This window comes from Typopeltis vanoorti, chromosome 5, assembly GCF_054136105.1.
Source record: "Typopeltis vanoorti isolate ZY-2024b chromosome 5, IOZ_Tvanoo_1.0, whole genome shotgun sequence".
Lineage (NCBI taxonomy): Eukaryota > Metazoa > Arthropoda > Arachnida > Uropygi > Thelyphonidae > Typopeltis > Typopeltis vanoorti.
In genome coordinates, this window is record NC_143553.1 from 89,918,979 (window position 1) to 89,943,312 (window position 24,334).

A 24,334-nucleotide genomic window follows, 5' to 3' on the forward strand; every position below is an offset into this window, starting at 1 on the left:
TATTTATGTTAATTAAATTGAAATTATGTTACATAATTATGTAGATTTAGATTACATGAAAGAAGTAATAAAAAAAATTAACATTGCATTTTGGATTTCTGCACAATTTCTGAGAGTCAGCAGTTCAGTAACCATTTGGTAACTGAAACATTAGTCTTAATCTAAGAATATTTTTGCCAATATTAATATTACTCCATAATGAAAGAATCAGATGGGATAGAAAAGTAATTTTATTGATTATTTGACTCCTTTTGTGAAAATATTTTGTTTCACATCATCAGGAGAATTACATGAATAAACTAAAAAAACAAACAAACAAACAGATAATAACAGTTAACATACATAATGAAAATATTTGAATATGAATAACAATGGAAAATTTTCATTTGCTATGATTTGTTAGTTTGTGGACTGCTGTTTATTACTGGTAACTGTGCATGTTGTGATTAATTAGAAAAGACCAGACCTGATGTGTAATCATCCCTTGTTTTTTGTTGCACTGTAGAGGATGTTTCATCACTTCAGGTGATTCTTTGAATACTCTTGAAAAAAAAAATTAATCTATGTGGAGCATTTTTGTTTGTTGCCATAAACATTAGATGTTTTATTTCAGTTGTATGTGCTGTCACTCCTAATTTGTGTTTTCTTTTGTTCTCGACGTCCTTGAAGTGTTTGAATTTTGTTTCTCTCCTGACTTGCTTATCTGTTCTGTGTAGTGTAAATCACAGCTACAGCTGATCATGTAGACACCTAGTTTTTTTTTTTAATGTGAAAAAGATTTTCATGAAACTAGTCAAGTAAATTAATTTTCTGTCCCATCTGATTCTTCCATTGTGGAGTAATACCAGCAGAAACGTTCCTGGTGTGTCCTCTCTCCACAGACCCCTATGCAACGATATTAGTTTTAATCACTAATAAATCATTGGTGTTAAATGTTTGGAGAAATTGCTATTTAGTGAAAGAGTGAATAAAAGTAGTCAAGCAAGCCAGGTACAAGGATGAATGCATAAAAACTGAACACTTGTACTAAAGTGAGAGATCAAGATGACACAGAAGAAGACAGAGAGAAACATAATAGTATGGAAGGGATGATCCCTAGAATGATTACAGCAGTGATTAATTACAGAAATAAGGAATTTATTGATGAATCAACTTAGGGATAAGCCTCGTGGTCAGTTATCAAGCATGTTCACTAATGCTAGAAAGTAATAGAGATCAATTTTTATCATTGTTAAAGTTCCAAAGGTTATTGGAATTAGTGAGAACTAGAAGAAAATGATATCTTTGGATTACTGCTTTATGATAGGCATCAGGTAGGACTAATAGGATAGAAAGGAAGGGGTGGAGAAATGTTATTAATGATTATGGAGGAATTAAATCCAACCAGAGTAGATCCCAAATGTGATGATCAGTAATACAGGTAGAAGGTTTGAGATTTGGTGTTATATAGTTAATAGAACAAAGTACATTGCTACAAAATTCAGATGTACAAAGTATATAGCTGAAGTACTCTTCAGATAATGTAGGACTGACTGTGAATTGCATACACAGAAATCTTATGGATACAAGTAGGAACGCTATTGAGTAATTTCAATTATGGAGATATAATCTGGAGGGAAGAAAAAGCAAGGAAGTTGCTTAAGGATGATAACCTGAAGCAGCATGTGATGGATGTACTCAGAGTGCATGATTATTGGATCTTGTAATAGCATTTGAGAATCTGTGTATAAATAAGTTGGTTTTGTTTTCAGTTGGATAGAGTAATCATGCAACTTCAACTTGGGAGGTAGCAAATCATGTGAGAGCTTTAAGTAAAGAAGGGTATGTGTGGAAATTTAGAAGAAAATGTATGATTATGGAATGATAAGGCTGGTGATTATGATAGACCAAGAAGGCAGCGTTAAGCAGTTCCTTGGCATAAGAAACTACATGAATACGCCCAGCACCTTACCCTGTTTTGTTAACAGGCTTAGGTGTTGAATATTATTCATAACTTATTTTCATGTTATTAATACCATTAAAATATGTTATGAATAAACTGCATGGTAGACGAATCTGCAGTTCATGGGAATGATCAGAACATGTGTAAAGGAAGCTATATTTGGCTGCATTACACCTGGTCATATCACCTTTCTCTCAGTATGTGGATCCCATACTGAGAGAAAGGTGATATGACCAGGCCCAGGTGACATTAGTATGGTAAGGAACGTGAAATTGGACTATGGAAGAATTAGCCAAACTATATAGGGGAGAAAAAAAAATATTTATATATATATTTTTTTTTTGCTATGTGACAAATACAAGAAATATGACAGTGGAAGAATAATCTTAGTGAATATGAATGGTAGAAAAGTGTTAGATTCTTCAGAAATAGCTGATTTATTAAACAATTCAAGAGTGAGAATTTAAAAGATGATTTCAAGTTTTTCTTGTTGCCAAACAAGCAAACTTGAAATCATCTTTCTACATATTGAAGTGAAATAAAAGCAATTGAGCTGTATCAACAAAATTTTTGATGATGCACATTTTTTTGAGATTGATAATGTGCAGAATCTTCTGCACATTATCAATCTTGCAATAGAGGTGGTCATTACATCAGAGGAAAAGCAGGAGAAGAGGAAGTTGTCCAGTAAGGTTGTTTGCTCTAACCTTCATGATCTGAAACCAGGATGTTGTTTGAAATTAGGACAACATCCTACATCTTTTGCATTAGAATGATTTCTTCCAGAAGATTCGGTGCATGTGTAACATTGTTGAAATGCATTGAAGAACCCTAGTCCTGTACGGGGGGGGGGGGGGGGAATCCAGTTATTTTACTGGAATATCTGAACCAGTTTTGAATATACTCAAGAAATATATAATCTACTGCCTACATTTTTTTCAAGTCAGACTCTCCTCTTTCAAGGATAAACGGTCTCCACTGTCCTTTCCAGTTGTTTGCAAAGTTCCTTGTAATTGACATTCTTACTTATATCAAACAGGATGTTCTGTAGAATAAACCTGGGTAAACTCTCGATTTAATGGACAAAATTTCTGGTATGTCACATGTGAAAATTAACACCCTTTTAATTTTAAAATGCTTTTAACCAAGATTTGCTTATAATTAAATTAACAGGTTATTTTTTTTTGTTAGTAATTTCCTGTTATTTTTAACAAATTTTGGAAAAACACTGCAGTAATTTGAAAGTTTATTTTTCACTAGGTTAGACTATGATAAATTTAGTTTAATCCTTTATCCCAGTGAGAGCAAACAAAGTTTGCGCCTGAAAATATCTTCAGGACTGAATATAGTGCTATCTTACCTGGGTAAGTAGTACAACACCAGGCAACTTGTAGCAAAGGTGGAGCAAGCTACCAACACTCCTATCCGAGTATCTCCCATAATACAAAACATATCTCCTTGTGGATCTGTATACTGTTATGCATTAAGGGATTGGCCACTACCCAGACTAGTTTCGACCTTTATTGAGGTCTCTTCAGTGGGAGCCAGGCCCAGAGTTGAAGATACCAGGCAGAAGCAGTAGCAAGGTCATCTTTACCTATAGGAGTTGCCAAAAGGTTTGCCACCTTTTTTTATTAAATTACTCTGGATTTAGAGAAAGATGTTGAAAGTTTATTTTTCACTAGGTTAGACTATGATAAATTTAGTTTAATCCTTTATCCCAATGAGAGCCAGGTAAGATAGTACTATATTCAGTCCTGAAGATATTTTCAGGCACAATCTTTGTTTGCTCTCACTGTAGTAATTTAGCTGACATAAATGAGTCACTACTCATAAATCTGTTTATTGGTGTGAGAGGTGACTGGTAAGTCACCACTCACCAGTCACCTCTCACACCAATCGCACTGTAATTGGTTCTTTTGTCGTGTGGTGTGACTTTCTGTGGCAATTATACACACATTTTCATAATTTTAGGGAGTTAATTATAAAAAAACAGCAGAATTAAAAAGTTGAAAAAAACATGATAGTTTTTTCAAAGCAGGATTACCTAAACCAAGGGCCTCAACATCGAACATTAACCTCGCATTAACTTATCTAAAAGTGTGAAAATTGTGTATAAAACAATTTGTTTGTTATTACAGTGCTAATATTGCAGTATAATGTTACAGATATTTTTATTTTAAAAAATTTGCAATTTAACAGACACCCTTAGCCCCTATTAGTCCATTAAATCGAGGGTTTACTGTACTCAAGAAATATATAATCTACTGCCTACATTTTTTTTCAAGTTAGACTCCTCTTTCAAGAATAAATGGTCACCATTCTCCTTTCCAGTTGTTTGCCAAGTTCCTTGTGATTGACATTCTTACTTCTATCAAACAGGATGTTCTGTTGAGAATAAACCTGGAAGTCTGGTCTAACACAGCATGGAGTTGATACTGACTACAGCATCTTGTAGTCTCACTTGCATGCTATACTACTGCTGCTTCACATTTGAGTGTTTGTTCAAAGAGTGCTGAAGCACCACTGCATTGCCCCAACACATGGCCACCTTTCTTTACTTAAATTTTGGGACAATCTTACTCGCAATAGTTACAAGTAGTAGTTTTATTTTTAAATTATGTCGTGCAATCTACTATATTGCACTAGAGTGTGCAGCTTGCATTTTTTGAAATCTTTTGTTATTCTACCTTATTTAAATTATCAGTTTGATGTAATAAATTGTTATGAAAACTTCTGTGTATAAATGTTGTTTTCTGCTATGTCACATGTGCTATTAAAGACTTGAAGTTATTTTCTCACTTTACAAGGCTTTAGTAACACCACCTCTTGACCACTGTGCTCAGATATGGTCACCTGGATTCAAAACAGTTGAAAAGATTCAGTGGCTGTTAACCTACTAATATCATAAATGAGATATTATAGCTCATGGCTTTTTTTTTTTGGGGGGGGGGATACTCATGGTCATCTCTGAAAGTTTAGTAAGGATGTGATCAAGAGGTATGTGAGTTCTTTTTCTCATCTTCATTGCATGAACCTTTGGTGAATGTTTTCAAGAAAGATATGGTAGGTATTTTGTCATTGTGTGATCTGGTAGAGGCCCCTCCCTTGAAGGTTTCTTGACTCTCTGGAGGATCCTGTATAATAATAAAAGGTAAATGTAATGTTTAAGCTTGTGTTCAGAATTCATCTCTTAAGTGGTGCATTACTAAGGCAACTCATAACAAAGGTTGTTATGAGTTGCTCTTAATCACTTAGATTGCCACAAGCTCTCAAATCACTTTTAGTTTCAAAAGATGAACAGTTTTTGTCCATGGATGTAAAATGAAATGAATATTTATTATCCTTTTATAGTTTTATTTTCATAACTCAGGTAATGCTAGTGTTTTGTTTAAATGCAATTCTCTGTCGCCATAGTTATTGTTATATGTTGCACTCAGTTAGTGCACTCCAGTTTTCATGCAGGTGAGTTCACTCCTATTTAAAATTTGTATCCATCAAAATATTTGTATTGTGTGATTTTAGAATGTTGTTGCTAAGAGGGATGATATGGGGAATTGCAATGCCTTGTGAGACTTCAATTTAATGTCAAGACCATGCTGTAAAATAAATAATAATGAGGTTCATTTTAAATAAGTTGCATTCACTTGAATTCAAAAATCAGAATTCTGCAACTCTTGAGGTATGATGCAGTTTAAAGGAAATTTGTATACTTCATGAGTCATTTCACCACAAAAGAGGTTGAAAACCTATTTACTCACTAGTACTATAAATGCAATACCAGTGTTGCAGTGAGTTTGGCCAAGATGTGTGAAAGTAGTAATCTTTTCACATGTTAGAAGGTTGTTTTTGTGTGTGGGAGGGGATGGCAAAATGGTGAAAGGAAAGATTCCCAAAGAACAGATGTCAACAAAAGTAAATGGGATGAAAAAAAATTGATTTGGAATTTTTTAAGATGAACAGTAAATGGATGTTGAACAGCAGCTGCTCATGTTCTTCACTTTTTCACTCTCAAAGAAAGGTGGAGGAATGAGGGAGGATATTTCAGTGCAACATCACCTATGAAAATACTTACAGAAAATGCATAATGCAAAACAATGTGTATAGGAAAGTGATTGAAGTGAATCTGTGAGAGGGGGAGTCATCAGTTAACTGGATTATCCTTTGAATAGTAGAAATATTTGTTGGGAGGTTTTTGGTGAAACATCTGAAGTGTGGGAAGAATATTCTAAAACTGAATGGGTTTGGGATTTATATAGTATTAGCAGTTGTGCATGTGGAAATGGACCTAGTTTTTCTGGGAGGATGAAGAGAGTATGGGGTGTGATGTGTTTGTGTCTGGAAAGGCTAGAGGTTGCAGCCCAAGATGAGATTTGATCTTCATCAAAAATCAAAGTGTCAAACTGAAAAGTGCAAGAAAGAGTGAATTTGAAGATACAGAGCTCTGTAGTACTCTGGCATAGGTGGGAAATCTGAGGAAAGGAAGCTCTCCACCATGACACATTGTGTGTAGCCAGAGAGAAAGCAGTGGCCCAATTGCAGAGTGAAACACATACCACAAAATGATTCATACTAGACATGGCTCAAGCCATGTCTAGTATGAATTGTTCCTTTTGCTAAAATTTTTACACTTCAGCTAAATGAAGTACAATGTTTCGGCAAGCCACAGGCCGTGGGTTGCTTATCACTGATCTAGATGACTAGAAGACTTGTTGGCATCAAGGCTATTTCAGAATTTTTCTGATTTATTTTTACACAAGACTAGAGAAATGGAGTGAGATTTTTTGGAATTTTTGATGCAACTTGCATTGGAGAAAAGAATGGTTGCCAGGAAGTCAGCTTTATCTTATCTTTGGGTAATGTGTTGATAGCACCATCAGAATGAGAGTAGGTGGGGGGTTAACAAAGGGTAGAAGTTAAGCCTGTTGGCTCAGATGAGAGGACAAAAGTTCAGAACTTCTATTTGAACAAAAGGCAAGTTTTCTGCTTTCAAAATCAGATTTGAATTTGTTGATGTTTTTTTGCAGCAATGTTAAACTGGAGTTTTGTTCTTGAATCTTTTCTAATATGATGAATTTTTTTCTTAGACTTCCTTGGCATACTTGGAGAGTGCTTGAATAGTGGATTTTGAGTTGAATGGCAGATGATCTTCATTCCAGTTAGAATTATTTTTGTTCATTCAGAGCAGGTATTTGGATTGAAAGAATAGAAATATTAATCAAACCATGGAAATAACTTTGAATGAAGCTATTTTCTGAGTTATCAAGAGGAGAGTTAACATCTGCTGGTTTATTTGGAAGATAGCTGGTTAATTAAAAACAATTATGGGGAGGATGAGTATTATCTGGTATTTTGGTCTTGACAGCAGTAATGAATGCTACACAATGTAGTTAGGAAATTTTGAGCAAGATTAACATGTTAAAATCAGAGTGATCAGGATTCTCTCGTTGCCATCCTAACCATCTTACTGGGCAAGAGAAAACATTGTGTGCTGAGGCAATTTTAGGCTTGCATTTTGGCAGACATGCCATATAACTTGATGGTTCTTCGATTATAACCAAATCTGCATGTAGGGGGAAGGGTAATGTGTTTGTTTCATTATATATAATTAGAAAATAAAATTAAGGAGAATGCTATATTTGGTTGGTATATTTGAATTACTAAAACTGTAAATATGTTAACTATCATTAATGAGCCATGTGAGAAGAGAAATATAAGGGAGTGAGTAAACAGGTGTTAATAGAAGTATTGACATGACTAGCAAAGGAATTATTGTGTTATTATATGTGATCTGTATGTTGCTAGCTGGATGAATAATGTGGTTCTATAAACTCTAGACATGCATATATGTATTTATGATGGCATAATTAAAAAAAAAAACAAAAAACTTTATACGAGGAAAGTGAAAGATCTGTTTGCAAAATACAGGATGGCCCATAAGTCATGAAGGGGGTTTAAACATTTAATGACCTTTTTATTTATTAATTATTTTATTTTTTTATAATGAAATATAGGACCTGAAGATTTTTTATTAGTTATGTAAAACCACATCATGTAAATTGCTTCCATTTTCAGCTTCAAAAAGCAGGGTCCTTTTTTATGGCATGTTCCATGACAGCTGTTAATGTTTCTAGCTGCAGTGCCCTAATTTCTGCACAAATATTTTCCTATAGGGTAATCTGAAGGAAAAGGTGTATGTGAACAAGACACAGACAAATCCAACAGCTGGAGGAAAGCATTCATGCAGAAATTTGGACATGCTGTAGAAAAGGTCTTGTCTTTATTTACATAATGTGGTTTTTTTTTATAACTAATAAAAAAAAAATCTCCAGGTTTTGTAGTTCATTATAACAAAAAAAAAATAATAAATAATTTAAAAAAAGTTATTAAATGTTCAAATACCTTTTGTGACTTATGAGCTGCCCTGTATAAATAACTGACTGACAATAAACAACAGCTGTGTACATTTGGTAGTTCTTTGAATAATTACAGGGGGAGGCATAATTCAATTAACTCATAATGTTGATCAGGTGATTTATTTAGGCATTGCAGGAATATATGTGGGTTGATGGAGCAGCAAATCATCTTGTATAATTTGTTGTGCTTGTTATGTGTATATGTATTTATTTTTGTTTTATTTATATTTTGCTTTTCTTTCTTTTAAGGTTACACGATGGTCAGCATTCATAGTGAAAAATTTATGGGGATACAACACATGTGTTAGAATGATTATTTTACTTACTTTCGTAATGTTAAGTTTATTATAGCACTAAGCATAGGATCTAACTAAACACATTTATTCTAACATTCTCTTTCAAATTTTCTGTTGCAAAAAATATATGTAACAGCTGATTATAATGCTGTGTTTATGTATTATATATATATATATATATATATATATATATAAACAAACTTAAAATCAGTTCAAATTGCATTTGAAAATTTCAAGAATTTCAATATCATTAAGACATTTCACAAATGCTAATTTAACAAATTAAATTCTTCTGTAAAACTCACAATTAACATGCTGTATAAGCTTTGTGAAATGTGACTGCCTGATGCTGAAGTAGCATATATATGGTAAAAATAGTGCCTGCTAGCAGTTTATGCATGTGTAGACACCATGCCCAGTGGGAACATGCTAAAAAGAAACGGGAGGGGGGGGGATTCTAGGTTTGGTATTCCATCATGCAGGATGTTAGATCTAACAAATGAACAATTACTGTCTTTGTGATGAAAGGAATCATGTAAAAAAAGTACATTGAATAGTTGAGGTGGACATTAGTTGTTAAAGTTCCATTAGAAATAACAGATCAGTCATTTGTCTGAATGTAAGTGGTAGTTGTACATCATTAGTGAAGTGGATGGGGAAGTTTTTTGCATTTGGAGGGGGGGGGGGTTGGATTTGTTTTCTTCTTTGATTTTTTTTTTGCTATTTTTATGAGAATTTTTTTTTTGTGTGATCCACAGAATAACTACCATTTATGTTGTTAAATGGGAAAAAAAATTTAAATAAAGAGTAAGGGGGTATGCAGTGAGAGGCAAAAGTCTTGTAAACATGTGACCTGCACAGAGTATCCAGTCTAGTATCCATGCATGGCTTTGACTAGGCCCCCACTTACATATGCACACACTCTTGTGTATGATTTTGTAGAATAAGTGGTAGTATTTGTAGGCTAAATGGGAGGTCTCTTGATTCACTATTATCACATGGTAGTGCTGTTCAAGGGTGTATCAGGTGTCCCTTGAGTGGAGAAGTGCTGATCCTTTGCTGTGGTTGGCATGTCCAGGGAAAGTATCAAACATGCTGCATGTAAGAAGAAAAGGGATGGGGAACAAAATGGAGACCTGATGTGGTAAACATTCACTTCAGACATTAAATAAGTGGTGGGATTGGCCTTTTCCTAAAAGGCTACGTGTTGCTCAGTGTGCAGCCGGTTAGTAGCCAAGCTGACGGTAGTGATATAAAAGTATGTGGTTTTATAATTCAGAATGAATTATGTGTTCTGTTAATGATACTTTTAAAAAAACAATTTAACACATGTTAATAAATTTTAATTTCCCTTATAACTATATATTTTGCTCTTACCATTAACATAATTCAGGGATAGAACAAAAGAATTGGTTACAACATTCAAAGTATTAACAGAAGAATGAGTTCAGCAGAATGAGTTATACTTTCACATGTTTCAATTAAACTTCTAGGGAACCAGGACAGGTATAGCTGTGTAATTCAGAATGGGGAGGGGGGGGTAATAAAAATAACTAAATAAATAAAAAATATGTATGAACAATTTATGGCGATATTCTCCAAACTTGGAGACAGACATGCAGTCTGTTTATAGGGCAGTGGTGTTTTGCACATTTCAAGAAATAGGCAATTGAATTTAAATCTGCTATAGCATAACATCATTGTCTGATCTAAGTGAAATCTGTTTTATGTTGATGATATGGGAAACAAAGCCTGAAATCTCTGATTTTAGAAATCTTGTGATCTTGATGTTCTTTGATTCTGGTCTTAGCAGAATCAAAGTCTACACAAAATACAAAATATCAAAGTCGACATGAACAGGATGCTTAATACCTGATAAAGATAGTAGAAGCAATTTACCTTTAGTAGATAGTAGGAAAGAAAGATAACTTTTGTAATTACTAAAGAAAGAGCCATACAGCTTCATTTCAGTGATGTAAAATTACATAGGAAAGTGGATATTAAAGATCCAGCATTATTTCAAAGCTGAATGTTTGTAGAAACTATGAAAGTTTTGTTAATTTGACCTGAGAGTTTACAAGAATATAATCCTCAGCATCGGAGGCCTTAGCTTGCACTACTTAAAAGAACACAACCACTGCCCAAGCATCTGTATGTTTGCCTTTTATTAGTACATTTTATAAAGAAGATTTCAAGCTGTTTTGAACTGGTTGGTTGTCTTCAGAGACCAGTCAGAAACCTGAAGAGAGCAAACACTTTCATTCAGTACTAAAGAAATCAAATGTCAGAGAAATGAGGGATAATAAACCTGAGTTTCTGGGTGAAAAAACCCTCTACCTCCATATGAGACTGGCTAACTCACCTTTAGTTGAAAGAGACCAGATAAAGGTTCCTCACATCATGGATGGGAAATCTTGCAGTATAGCTCCTCCATAGTTCGATCTATATAGACGAAGCCCTTTGGTTGAAAAGATTTGAGTTTGATTCCTGTCCATGACGTGAGGAACCTTTATCTAGTCTCTTTTGACTAAATGTGAGTTAGCCAGTTTCATCTGGAAACTCAAGTTTTTCGTTCCTCGGAACAGGCAAACCATCTCCGTGAACACACACACATATGGGTACAACAATGTGGAAGAGATAGTGTCCTCACCATATTATCCTTACACCTGTAATCAACTATGAGTCACATCATGGTAGTAACCTCCTGGACGAAGATGACACGTGACAATCTTACAGTATGGAGATGGGACTCGGGTGACCAAAGCAGATGACAGTTCAGCTACTTAATGATCACTTTATTAGATTGTTCCATCCTGATAAAACAGGCTTTATTCCTAGAAGGATAATGAGTGGTGAAGTGTTAGAAGTAAATGAAGAGAATGTATTTTGAAATGTCTGATAGATATAATTATATCTATCAGACATTTCTATAAATATCTAGTTACTGATTTTTGTGTTCTGTTGATCTGTATTAGTAGAGGTGGAGAATGTGAGTCATCTTAGTCATCTTAGTATGATGGTCCACCAAGCTGAAGTTCAGAGGACGTTTCAAAAATGCAGACCATCAGATTGTTGCAGTGGTGAAAAGACATTGACCAGCTGAGCTCAGTATGTTGTGGTTCCAAGTGAGACCACATCTGGATCACTGTGTGCAAATTAACTAATTTCAAGAGAATTTTAGTCACAGTTTCTGAGACTAAAAATCCTGTCATCTTTACTTCCATGCAATTTATATACAAAGTATACTTACAGGCATAGGACTAACTGACTAACTACCTTACCCTGCTGGAATCATGATCCAAGGATACTTTGAATGATCTGTTAAGACCCATAGAAATGTGACTGTACATTATAATTGAAACTTTAAATTTTGATTATAATATGCAGTCAAATATAATGCATACTTCAAAAATATTTGAGGTAACAGTAGCGGCGGCGGTGTGTAAAAAGAGCTCCCGATTCAGATAAGTTATTCTTGAAATAATTAATTGTATATGGGTGATTGTTTGAGTAAGAACTGCTATAAAAGTTGTGCACTACTAGTATTATTATATATTATTATTATGGGATATGTTGCTTAAATTTAATTACAAATTCGTTGTTATTAGACCTTAGAGCAGTGGTTCTTAACTGGTGTTCTGCGAGAAGTTCTGGAATTTGTCATTTTTAAATTAATTTGTCAGCACAAATTAATTTCATGATGGTTTAATTGATGTTTAATTAATATTAATCAATAATTATCAATTATTGATTAATAATAAAAAATCAGCTAAATTACCAATTAATTATTAATTTATACATTATAAAATAACCAAGGTGTTCCGTCAAAATTTCAGGATTTGTGAAGTGTTCTGTAGTCGAAAAAAGTTTGAGAAACACTGCCTTAGAGTAATAACTAGCAGAGGAAAGATGGCGGCTGCTTTGTCAGTGCATGACTTTAACTTAGATTTCAGTCGTTTCGCGAGGTGTGCTACATGTATTCTTTCGATTACATAGATGATTTGTGAACATTTAGGGCTGATGGAAGGAGGGGTATGAGCTAAACGAGTGCTAATATAAATTTGATGACAGAAAGTGTTAGTAGCGAGAATGTCGCGGGAAGAATGGGTGCTCATTCGAAAGAGAAACATGGTGTGAAAGAAAGGCGAAAAATTGTTAAAAAATCATTGAAAAAGAAAACAAGTGATTTGAAAACTGTAATGGATGCTAAAAAGAATGAAAGCGAGGCGAATATGACGGAATCAACGAAATCGAGAGAATGAAAGAAACCGGAAATAGCGTGGCGAAAGGTTCGAAAGTGAGAAAATGGAAAGAATGATTGAAAGCAAAAGTTGGACGCATGGACCGAAAGTACGGAAACTGAAAAGGATGAATGAGAATGAAAGTGTGAAGCGGGAGTCAAGAGTTTGAAAATTAGAAAGATTGAATGATAGAGAGAATGTGATGCGAGATTCGAAAGTTGAATTGGGTTGGATGAGGCAAGAGATGAAATGGATGCAGAGTAAAATTAAGAAAATTCGGGTGAAAACGATTAAAACAAATCAAGTAGGTACAAAAGAGTTAACGAAAGATAAGCGGGTGGCGTTGCATGATGACTCCATTATTAAAGGTGTGCTGGATGAGAGGATGCACAAGGTATGTTTTCCATGCGGTAAAATGAGTAGAGTGATTGAGACATTGGATATGAGGAGAGAGAGAGCAAAGGTAATTGATGGTTTTAATAGGTATGAATGACTTGACAGAGGACAAAGAGCATGTCAGAATGGATATCAGGAGGCTGCTTAGATGGATAAAAGACAATAGTGTCACAGGAAGGGTAGTAATTGTGTTGCATAGGTATGACTATGGTGAGATGAGGCAGAGAGCAAGGATTATGAATGATATGTTGGCTGAAATGTGTGAGGAGAGGGCAGGACACTTTGTTAATGTGTGGAATGAGATTGAAGGACGAAGTGAACTGTATGGGAGTAATGGACTGCATTTCAGTGGTTATGGTGTGAGTCACTTGGAGAGAGAGATTGCTGCTGGAAGGTAGAGAAGTGAGTACAGAGAATGAATCAGATCAAGTGGGAAGTGATGTGGGAGAGTACAACAGGAGAGATTGAAGAGGTGGTTATGAATGAGGAAGTGAGTGGTATGAGTATGGAAAATGGGTGTGCAAGATGAACAGGGGAACGGGGAGGCTCAGGGTGGACAGGGGTACACAGTGTGAGAAAGTGAAAGTACACAGTGAAGAGGGGTAAAAGTGTATAGGAGATGATAGTAATGGTTGGGACAAATCACCTGAGAGGTAGCATGAATTGTGTAGCATGAGATTTGAGAAATGATTACAAATGAGATGATAGTGAGAATGTGCAGAAAGAGGTCTGGAATATGTGGATGCATGGAGTTTGTTTGAAGATGAAGAGAGCTGTAGGCAAGAGATAAATTACATTTGAATGCAGAAGGGTGCAAGCATTTGGAGAGACTGCTGTCCTGGGAAAGTGAGTGTGTTGGGACAGGAAATTTAGAATTGCACAGGTGGAATGTTGCACAAATGGCTTCTGGAGATGGTGGCTTGTGAAATAAGAATACTGGCAATACTGGTTTTTCTGTGTACAAATGCTAGGAGCATTAGGAATAAAAGGAATGAGTTTGTGGCATTGATTGACTCAGTCTCTCTCTCTCCAAAGTTGTTGGTATCAGTGCAACTTGGTTAACTGAGAATGTTCTAACAAGGATAGAAATCGAAGGGTACAGTATATTTTGGCAGGATTGAGAAGGTAAACATGGTGGTGGAGTGCTACTCATGATAAAAGATGAATTGTGTGCTCTCAGAGTGGAGAATTTTACTGGAAATAACAATAATGGCTTTGAGAGTATATGGTGTGAGGTAGATGTTTATAAGACAAGATATTTAGTGAAATTGTGAAAATGTATAGGTGATGATAGTAATGGTTGGGACAAATCACCTGAGAAGTAGCATGAATTTACAGACCAGGGAATATAGATGGTGATGAGCAGGAAATGTTTAGTCAAATTAGTTTGGCTAGTGAAAGTGATTTATCATTATGGGGAACTTAAACTGTAGCAATATAAACTGGACAGAAGAGACAACATGCAGTAATAAGGGATCTGAATTTTGGATTTCTTGATGGGCAACTGTCTTAGGCAGCATGTGGTGGTGGGAACATGAACAAGAGTTTGGATTTGGTCATAGCATCAGAGGATATGACTGTGACTGAGATGACATATTTTTCCAAATTTCAGTGACATAAGTTTTCAAATCACTAGATTCTTCTTCTCTCTTCCATCATCTATGTGGATGATGATGAGGCCGAATGAACTCGTTCCACTTCTGTCTGTCCCGGGAGAGTCCAGTTTGGTGTCGCTTGTTGTGATTTGGTTTTCAGGTCCTCTTTTATTTTGTCTATCCATCTAATTCTGGGCTGTCCTTTGGATCTTTTACCCTCCATTGTTGTATTCAGGGCTTTAGATGATAGTCTTTCTGTTTCCATTTTGGTCACATGGCCAAACCATCACAGTCTTTTTTCTTGGATTTTGTCTATTATTGTTATTTCTTGTTTTAGTCGTTTCCTTATGTCTTCGTTTCTTAGTCGATCCAGCAGCGATACTCCAAGTAATCTTCTTAGCCAACCCATTTCAGTAACTAATAATTTTTTCTCTTCAACCTTTTTGAGATTCCAGCATTCACTTCCATAGAGGAGTATCGGGAGGACCATTGTTTCATAGATTCTTACTTTTGTTACTTGTTTGATGTCTCTTGACTTTCATATTTTATTAAGTCGTCCAAAAGTTTGGGATGCTTGACTGATTCGTCTGTTTATATCTTTTATAATTTCACCATTGTATTCAATAACTCCTCCAAGGTAGGTGAAGTTTTCTACCTGCTCTAGATTCTTACTATCAATTTCAATTTTCAGATTGGTGGTGCTTTTTCTTATTTGCATAATTTTCGTTTTGTCTATATTTATGTTTAATCCAGATTTTATACACTCCTCCTTTATTTCATCAGAAATTCACTATAGATTTTCTTCTGTGCTTGCAAGTAATCCAATGTCATCGACAAATTTTTAAATTTGTCACATTTTTCCCATATATTTTGATTCATCATCATCATCAAATTCCTGCCATATACCCTCAAGGGGTGTACAGGATATGATAGTACTACATGAAAAAATTGCATCATTATTAATTTCCTATCTACAATTTTCCTCCAAATCAGTCTGTTACTTGTCAAGACTCCAATATTATCAGATCTTATATTTCTATCGTCTAAAGCACTTTGTACAGTATCAATCCACCTATATCTTGGTCTTCCTCTGGGTCCTTTTGCTGCCAACCTGGCAGAGAACACTTCTTTTGCTAATCTTTCCTCGCCCATTCTGTTTAAGTGACCATACCACCTGAGATTAGCTCTGATAATGCATTTCTGGATGCTGACAATGTCAAGTTCTTTCCTAATATCCTCGTTTTTAATATGATATTGCCATTGATGCCATCTGTTCACGCCTATAATCTTTCTCAGGACTATCATATCTGTGGTCTCTAGTCTTTGGTCAAGTGTTTTACTTCTGACCCAGCTCTCAGATCCATAAGTTAAAACTGGTTTGAACACTGTCTTGTACACAGCTAATTTAGTGTTCCGACTAATTTCTCTCTTATTCCTTTGAATTTATTCAATTGACTTCCCACCATACCAGCTTTGCTGATTCTGTTGTCTATTTCTATATTTAATTTACCATCTTCAGTAAAAATAGTGCCTAAATAGCTGAAATGTTTTACTTGTTCCACAGGTTCTCCATTCACAACACAGTTGACATTTTCAATGATTCTGCCTATTTTCATTGTCTTTGTCTTTTTATTGCTGACCTTCATACCATATCTATTACAACAGCTATTCAATTTAGTCAGAGAATCTTGCAGACTTGTAGCGGATTTATTTAGAAGTATAACATCATCTGCATAAAGCAAAGAGCTGACATTAATCCAATTTTGATATCATGTTTAATACCACTTTCCTTCATAATGTGATCCATATAGTTAATGAATAACAGAGGGGATAATGTACATCCTTGTCTCACACCAGATTTAACATTAAACCATCTTCCTGTACTTCCTTCAATTCTAACTGCTGACTTACAACTCAAATAAAGACTAAGTATTGCTTGATATAATGCCCCATTCACACCATATAACTGCAGTGTATTGAATAGCTTCTCTCTTGGCACCTTGTCGTATCCCTTTTCCAGATCTACAAAACTTACATACAGATCTTTGTTATATTCCCATGCTTTCTCGACTATTTGTCGTAAAGTGAAGATCTGATCCTGACAGCCACTATTTGGCCTGAATCCAGCTTGTTCTTCACCAAGCTTTTCTTCCACAATTCTTCTCAACCGTTTCTCAAGTATACTTGCATAGATCTTGCCAGGAACACTAAGTAGGGAAATACCTATGTAATTCTCACATGCAGTTTTATTTCCCTTTTTATATATGGGTACTGTGAGAGCTCTACTCCAGTCATCGGGAATTCTTCCCTCTGTCCAGGCTTTCTGAACTATTCAGTGCAGCCACTGTAAGACTCTTATACCACCATACTTCAGCATTTCTGGTCAAATATCATCTACACCTGCTGCCTTTCCACATTTCAAGCCTTTGATGGCTTTTTCTACTTCAAGTATGGATATGTATTTCTGACTGCATGCCTGGTCAGTGTTTTTTACCACTGTGCTGTCATCACTGCTTGTTTCATTTAGCAGTTTTTCAAAGTAATTACTCCATACTTCAAGGATATCTTTTTCTCCCGTTTTCATGTCACCTTTATCATCTCTAATTCCTTTTACAGCACTCTTTCCTCCATTCTTAAGTTTTTTCAACAATCTCCAGAATATTTTGCCACCTTCTTGATATTTATTTTTTATATTCTTGCCAAAGTCCTCCCATGACTTTTGTTTAGCTAGTTTTACACAGTGTTTAGCATTCTTGCATTTGTCTCTATATTCTCTAAGAGCACAAGCTGACTTATTTGACAGGAACTTTTGGTATGCTTTCTTCTTTTCCTTCACTGCCTCTTTAACTTCCTGTCTCCACCAGGGAGTTCTGATTTTTTTATCCTTACAAACAACCTCACCACATGCCTCTCTGGCAGAATCAATCAATGTTTTCTTCAGAGTTTGCCACTGAATCTCCAAGGTTTGATTCCTGTTCTCAAACTCTTTCATTTTTCCTTCAATAATCTTTGTGTATTTTAGCCTACAGTTCACATCTGAGAGCTGCTCAACTTTTATTCGCTTTAAAACTTTCTTACATGATCTTCTTTTCAATATGAAATTCAATTTTATCCTGCTCAAGACTAAATAGTGATCACTTCCAATTTCAAATCCTCTGTACACTCTGGTGTCCTGCACCAGGGAGAAAACATCACTATCAACAATAACATAGTCCATGAGACTTTTCTTATATTTTGATTCCGGAGTCTTTATTGTTTAAGGCCTTATTGGTTGCTTCTTCCAGTGTAAGATTGAACTGGTCTGGCGACAGATTGCATCCCAGTCTTACTCCGCTCTCTGTGTGGAACCAGTTGGTTAAGGTGTCCTCCATTTGTACTGCACTTTCAGATTTCTCATATAGATTCTTTATTATTCTTATGGTTTTGTTGGGAATTCCAAATTCTTCCATTGTTTTCCATAGTTCTCTTCTACTAATTGAATCAAATGCCTGACGAAAGTCTATGAAATTTATGTAGCAACTTTGGTTGTACTAGAGTACAACCAAAGTTGTACTCTAGTGTCTTTTCTATTAGCTGTCTTAAGGTGAATAGTTGATCAATTGTGCTTTGCCATGGTCTGAAACCGACTTGTTCTTCTCCTAGTGCCAGTTCTATATATGGCTTAATTTGTTTTTGGAGTACTTTCGTAAAAACCTTACTTGGAATACTGAGGAAGCTCATGCCTCTGTAATTAATGCATTCTGTTTTATATCCTTTTTTGTATATAGGAGTTATGACTGATTTGGTCCAATCAGTAGGCACTGCTTCGTCTTTGTAGATCCTTTCAAATAATGTTTTTAATGGTTTCAAAAGTTGTTCCTTTCCTGCTTTTTAAGAATTCTGCATGTATTTGATCAATGCCAGGTGCTTTCCTAGTTTTGAGTTTTTCAATGCTGTGTGCTATTATTTCTTTGGTAAAGATATTTGTTTCCTCTTCCAATTCAGTGGCTGGAATTGTAATATCCTGGGAGCTGTTTTTATTATATAAATCTTTGAAGTATTCTTCCCATCTGGCCATTCTTTTGTTTTTACTTTCAATTAGTTGTTCCTCTTTGTTTTTGATCATTATAATTTTTGTTATCTGTGTCTTACTAATTTGGTCTATTTGTTTATATAATCCATGAAGGTTATTTTTTTTTTGATAGCTTTTCTGCCATTTTGCATTTTTCTTCTAACCAATTATTCTTGTCTCTTTTAACTAGTTTTTTAATTTCTCTGGTTAATCTATTATATTCATTTCTGTTATAGTTCTGTTTTAGTTTCATGCTTTTCCTTTGATCGCTTAACCATTTTACTTCATTTGAGATCCAATACTTTTTACTTTCTCTTTCTGTGTAACCTATTGTTTTTTCTGCCGAATTTAATATTATTTCCTTTAATTTGCAGCAGTGTTCTTCGATGTTTATATTCTGTTTTGGTAGTTCCTTCAGGTTTTTATCTAGTTCTAGTTGATATTTTCTTAGAATATTGTTGTCTTGTAGTTTTTTTACATTCAGTCTCCTTTTGACTCTAAAAGTGCTTCCAGATGTTAACTTTATTATTAGGTTTGCTAATACTAGCTTATTGTCTGATCCACAATCTATAGAGAAGGATCTGCAATTTCGGATACTTGATTTCCATCTTTGGTTTACAATAATATAGTCTATCATGTTCTTGGTTTGTCTGTCTGGTGATATCCATGTCCATTTTCTTTGGGGTTTTGGATGTTTAAAGAAAGTGTTGGTTATTGTTAGTCTATTATTTGAGCAGAAGTTTAGCAGTCTTTTGCCACTTTCATTGCTTTCTCCATACCCGAACTTTCCGATTACTCTTGGCCAGGTATCCCAATCTTTGCCTACTTTTGCATTTAAGTCTCCCAGTCTCCCATTACAATTAGGAGTTATGTCTGCTGTACTGCTTTTTGCAAATCTATATAGAACTCCTCAATGTCTTCTTCTGATGATGTCGAAGTTTTTGAGTATACTTGAATAATAGTTAGTGATTCGATTGATGTTTTAAATCTTGCTTTAATTATCCTAGGTGAGATAAGATTGTAGAACAATAGAGAGTTTTGAGCCTTTGATTTTAATATAAGTGCTACTCTTTCAATTTATCCACTAAAGAATCACTAGGTACTTTAGTGGATAAATTGAAATTTCAGTGAGTTATGTATATGGTATAATACAGGTACATGCACAACACAGGAATATTTTGATACAATATCTGCTACAGATTTTTTTTTCATTTTTCATTTCTATAAGTTAAATATTCATTTAACTTATAGTTCTTTATATTTGTAATCTATTTACTAACTCACCTCATCATCATCAAATTCCTGCCATGTACCCTCAAGGGGTGTACAGGATATGATAGTACTACACGAAAAATTTACATCATTACTAACTTCCTATCTACAATTGTCCTCCATATCAATCTGTTACTTGTCAAGACTCCAACATTATCAGATCTTATATTGCTATCATCTAAGGCACTTTGTACCATATCAATCCACCTACATCTGGGTCGTTTTCCTGCCAACCTGGCAGAGAACACTTCTTTTGCTACTCTTTCCTCGCCCATTCTGTTTAAGTGACCATACCACCTGAGATTAGCTCTGTTAACGCATTCCTGGATGCTGACAATGTCAAGTTCTTTTTTAATATCCTCATTTCTAATATGATATTGCCATTGATTCCATCTGTTCATGCCTCTAATTTTTCTCAGGACTCTGATATCTGTGGTCTCTAGTCTTTGGTCAAGTGTTTTACTTCTGACCCAGCTCTCAGATCCATAAGTTAAACCTGGTTTGAACACTGTCTTGTATCCAGTCAATTTAGTGTTCGGACTAATTTCTCTCTTATTCCATATGAATTTATTCATTTGACTTCCTACCATACCACCTTTGTTGATTCTGTTGTCTATTTCTATATTTAATTTACCATCTTCACTAAAAAGCATGCCTAAGTAGCTGAAATGTTTTACTTGTTCCACTGGTTCTAAATTCACAACACAGTTGACATTTTCAATGATTCTGCCTATATTCATTGTCTTTGTCTTTTTATTGCTGACCTTCATACCATATCTATTACAACAGCTATTCAATTTAGTCAGTGAAGCTTGCATACTTGTAGCAGATTTATTTTGAAGTATAATATCATCCGCATAAAGCAAAGAGCTGACTTAACATCTCCAATTTTGATATCATGTTTAATACCACTTTCCATCATAATGTGATTCATATAGATAATGAATAACAGAGGGGATAATGTACATCCTTGTGTCACACACCAGATTTAACATTAAACCATCTTCCTCTACTTCCTTCAATTCTAATTGCTGACTTACAACTCATATAAAGACAAAGTATTGCTTAATATAATGCCCCATTGACACCATATAACTGTAGCGTGTTGAATAGCTTCTCTCATGGCACCTTGTCGTATGCCTTTTCCAGATCTACAAAACTTAAACACAGATCTTTTTTATATTCCCATGCTTTCTCAACTATTTGTCGTAAAGTGAAGATCTGATCCTGACAGTCTCTATTTAGCCTGAATCCAGCTTGTTTTTCACCAAGCTTTCTTACACAATTCTTCTCAACAGTTTCTCAAGTATACTGGCATAAATCTTGCCCGGAACACTCAGTAGGGAAATACCTCTGTAATTTTCACATTTAATGTTTTAACAGTTTTATTTCCCTTTTTATATATGGGTACTATTAGATCTCTACTCCAATCATCGGGAATTCGTCCCTCTGTCCAGGCATTCTGAACTATGTAGTGCAGCCACTGTAAGACTTATATACCACCATACTTCAGCATTTCTGGTTGAATATCATCTATTCCTGCTGCCTTTCCACATTTCAAGCCTTTGATGGCTTTTTCTACTTCAAGTATGGATATGTATTCCTGACCGCATGCCTAGTCGGTGTTTTTTACCATTGTGCCATCATCACTGCTTGTTTCATTTCGCAGTTTTTCAAAGTATACTCCATGATTCAAGGATATCTTTTCTCCCTTTTTCCTGTCACCTTTATCATCTCTAACTCCTTTTACAGTACTCTTTCCTCCATTCCTAAACTTCAACAACCTCCAGAATATTTTGCCACCTTCTTGATATTTATTTTCTATGTTCCTGCCAAAGTCCTCCCATGACTTTTGTTTAGCTAGTTTTACACATTGTTTAGCTTTCTTACATTTGTCTCTGTATTCTCTAAGAGCACAAGCTGACTTATTTGCCAGGAACGTTTGATATGCTTTCTTCTTTTCCTTCACTGCCTCTTTAACTTCCTGTGTCCACCATGGAGTTCTAATTTTTCTATCCTTTCAGACAACTTCACCACATGCCTCTCTAGCTTAATCAATCAGGGTTTTCTTCAAGGCTTGCCACTGAATCTCCAAGGTTTGGTTCCTGTTCTCAAAGTCTCCCATGTTTTCTTCAATAGTCTTTGTGTATTTTAGTCTACAATTCACATCTGAGAGCTGCTCAACTTTTATTCACTTTAAAACTTTCTTACATGTTATTCTTTTCAATATGAAAATCAATTTTATCCTGCTCAAGACTAAATAGTGATCACTTCGAATTTGAAATCCTCTGTACACTCTGGTGTCCTGCACCAGGGAGAAAATATCACTATTAACAATAACATCGTCCGTGAGATTTTTCTTATTCCTTGCCTCTTCTCTCCATATGAATTTGTGCACATTTTTATGTTGGAACATGGTGTTAGTAATAACCAGTCCATGTCCTGAACTGAAGTCCAACAGATATTTGCCATTATTATTAGCTTTGCTCTTTTCTCCAAATTTTCCAAAAATATTTTTGTATATCTGACAATCACTTCCTACTCTGCTATTTAGATTCCCAACAAGGACCAACTTTTCCTTTTTCGTTGTGTCAGTTGCTAAAACACTGACTCACCTATCTTATTTAAATGTATTCAACATCTTTAACATAAAATGTAAATTTGTTGAAAAGTTAGTGTGTTCTAAATATTAGAAATCAATGCTAAATTTATGTATTCCTAATTATATTACTATATTGAATAAGAACTGCATTAAAATCTTTTTTGATGTATATTATTTCTCTTTTATGACTAAAATAGAGCTGCTCTTTGTGAAGTAACTAAAGATCTGCAAGAAAGGCTTCATAGGTGGCGTCAGATTGAAATATTATGTGGATTTGCTATAGTTCACAATCCAGGTCTTTTGTACCTGGAAAATGTTTTAAAAGGTGCTTCTCTGAATGGCAGTGCTGGTATCCATTATACATCAGGTACAACATTTTTTTAAAATTAATTTAAAATAAATAAATCTTGAATATTAAAACCAGGAATGGTTTTAGTATTCAAGTTGTTCCTACATTATGGTTTTAACTTTCTTTCATGAAGCAGGGATATAGGGTAATGGGTATAGTTTATATATTGTTCAGTACATTCCACATTTTTCTATTAAAATGTCACTACTTTGAAGTTGAGCCAGACTGGTTTTATTTTATTCCATAAAGCTGTTTTCTAAAAATGGATTTTTTTAGAAAACAGTAGTTTATTAAATAAGTATTTAATATACATATACTACTAGAAAGTATTTGAAAGGTCCTCTACTAGTTCCTTTTCTAGAAACTGTTTGCATTTGCTCTGAATGTGATCAGAATGTAGCAGAACACATTCCCTTGTCAAAACTATGCATGTATTTCATGTAGTCTACACCATGAGGTGGTGTGCTTTTAAGCATATGCATAGAGGTGAGATGGGAGAATAAAGGTAACCACAAATGGACCACTTGTTTATGAATAATAATTGTTCTCTGACTTCAGAAATTTAAAAACATGCTGATTCATAGCTTCTGGTGTGGAATGTAGTTTAATAACACTTCAAATTTAGTAAAGTCCATATTTAATAATAGTTACAATGTGATAATTTTAACTTATCACTACATGCATGGTGGATTGCTTCTCATCTTCAGATTTCTCAACTAATACCAGAGTAGTACAGTGATTGGGTACTTCCACCAATGCTCTTTCTTCTGTTCATAACTTCAAATCCTAATTTTTTCATACATAATGAGATGCTCTAAGACATCCAATGATAACCTGTAAATGGGTGCAGTATTGTAATTTATGCCACTACTGTTTGGTATATGTTAAGCAAAATATATATTTAATTTTATTGCTTAGTAGTCATCTGTCCCCTCTCATGCCATGGTCACTTTAGATGAACTGGGAATTCTTGTCCTGTAATACCATGTAGGTGAGCATTGTGATGTAATTTAGGCATTTTCCAGTGTTATTTAATATGCCTAAATATATGGGGTGCAGAACTAACAGCAGCTCTGCTATCAATTAGCATACAAGTTTTAATCCTTTTTATTTTACCTATAACTATTGGCATATCAATTTCTTTTATTTCATGTACATTACCTAGGATATATGA

At 34.7% G+C, this 24,334-nt stretch overlaps 1 protein-coding gene across 2 annotated transcripts in view; it reads left to right on the forward strand.

Annotated features, from left to right (window-relative positions):
* LOC150106639 (stromal interaction molecule homolog) overlaps positions 1-24,334 on the forward strand; it is a 341,067-nt gene that overhangs the window by 238,365 nt on the left and 78,368 nt on the right. For both annotated transcript variants that reach the window (XM_090392591.1, XM_090392592.1), the window contains exon 10: positions 23,009-23,178. In XM_090392591.1, the coding sequence (XP_090248717.1) occupies positions 23,009-23,178 (170 nt within the window). The remainder of the gene's footprint in view (positions 1-23,008; positions 23,179-24,334) is intronic.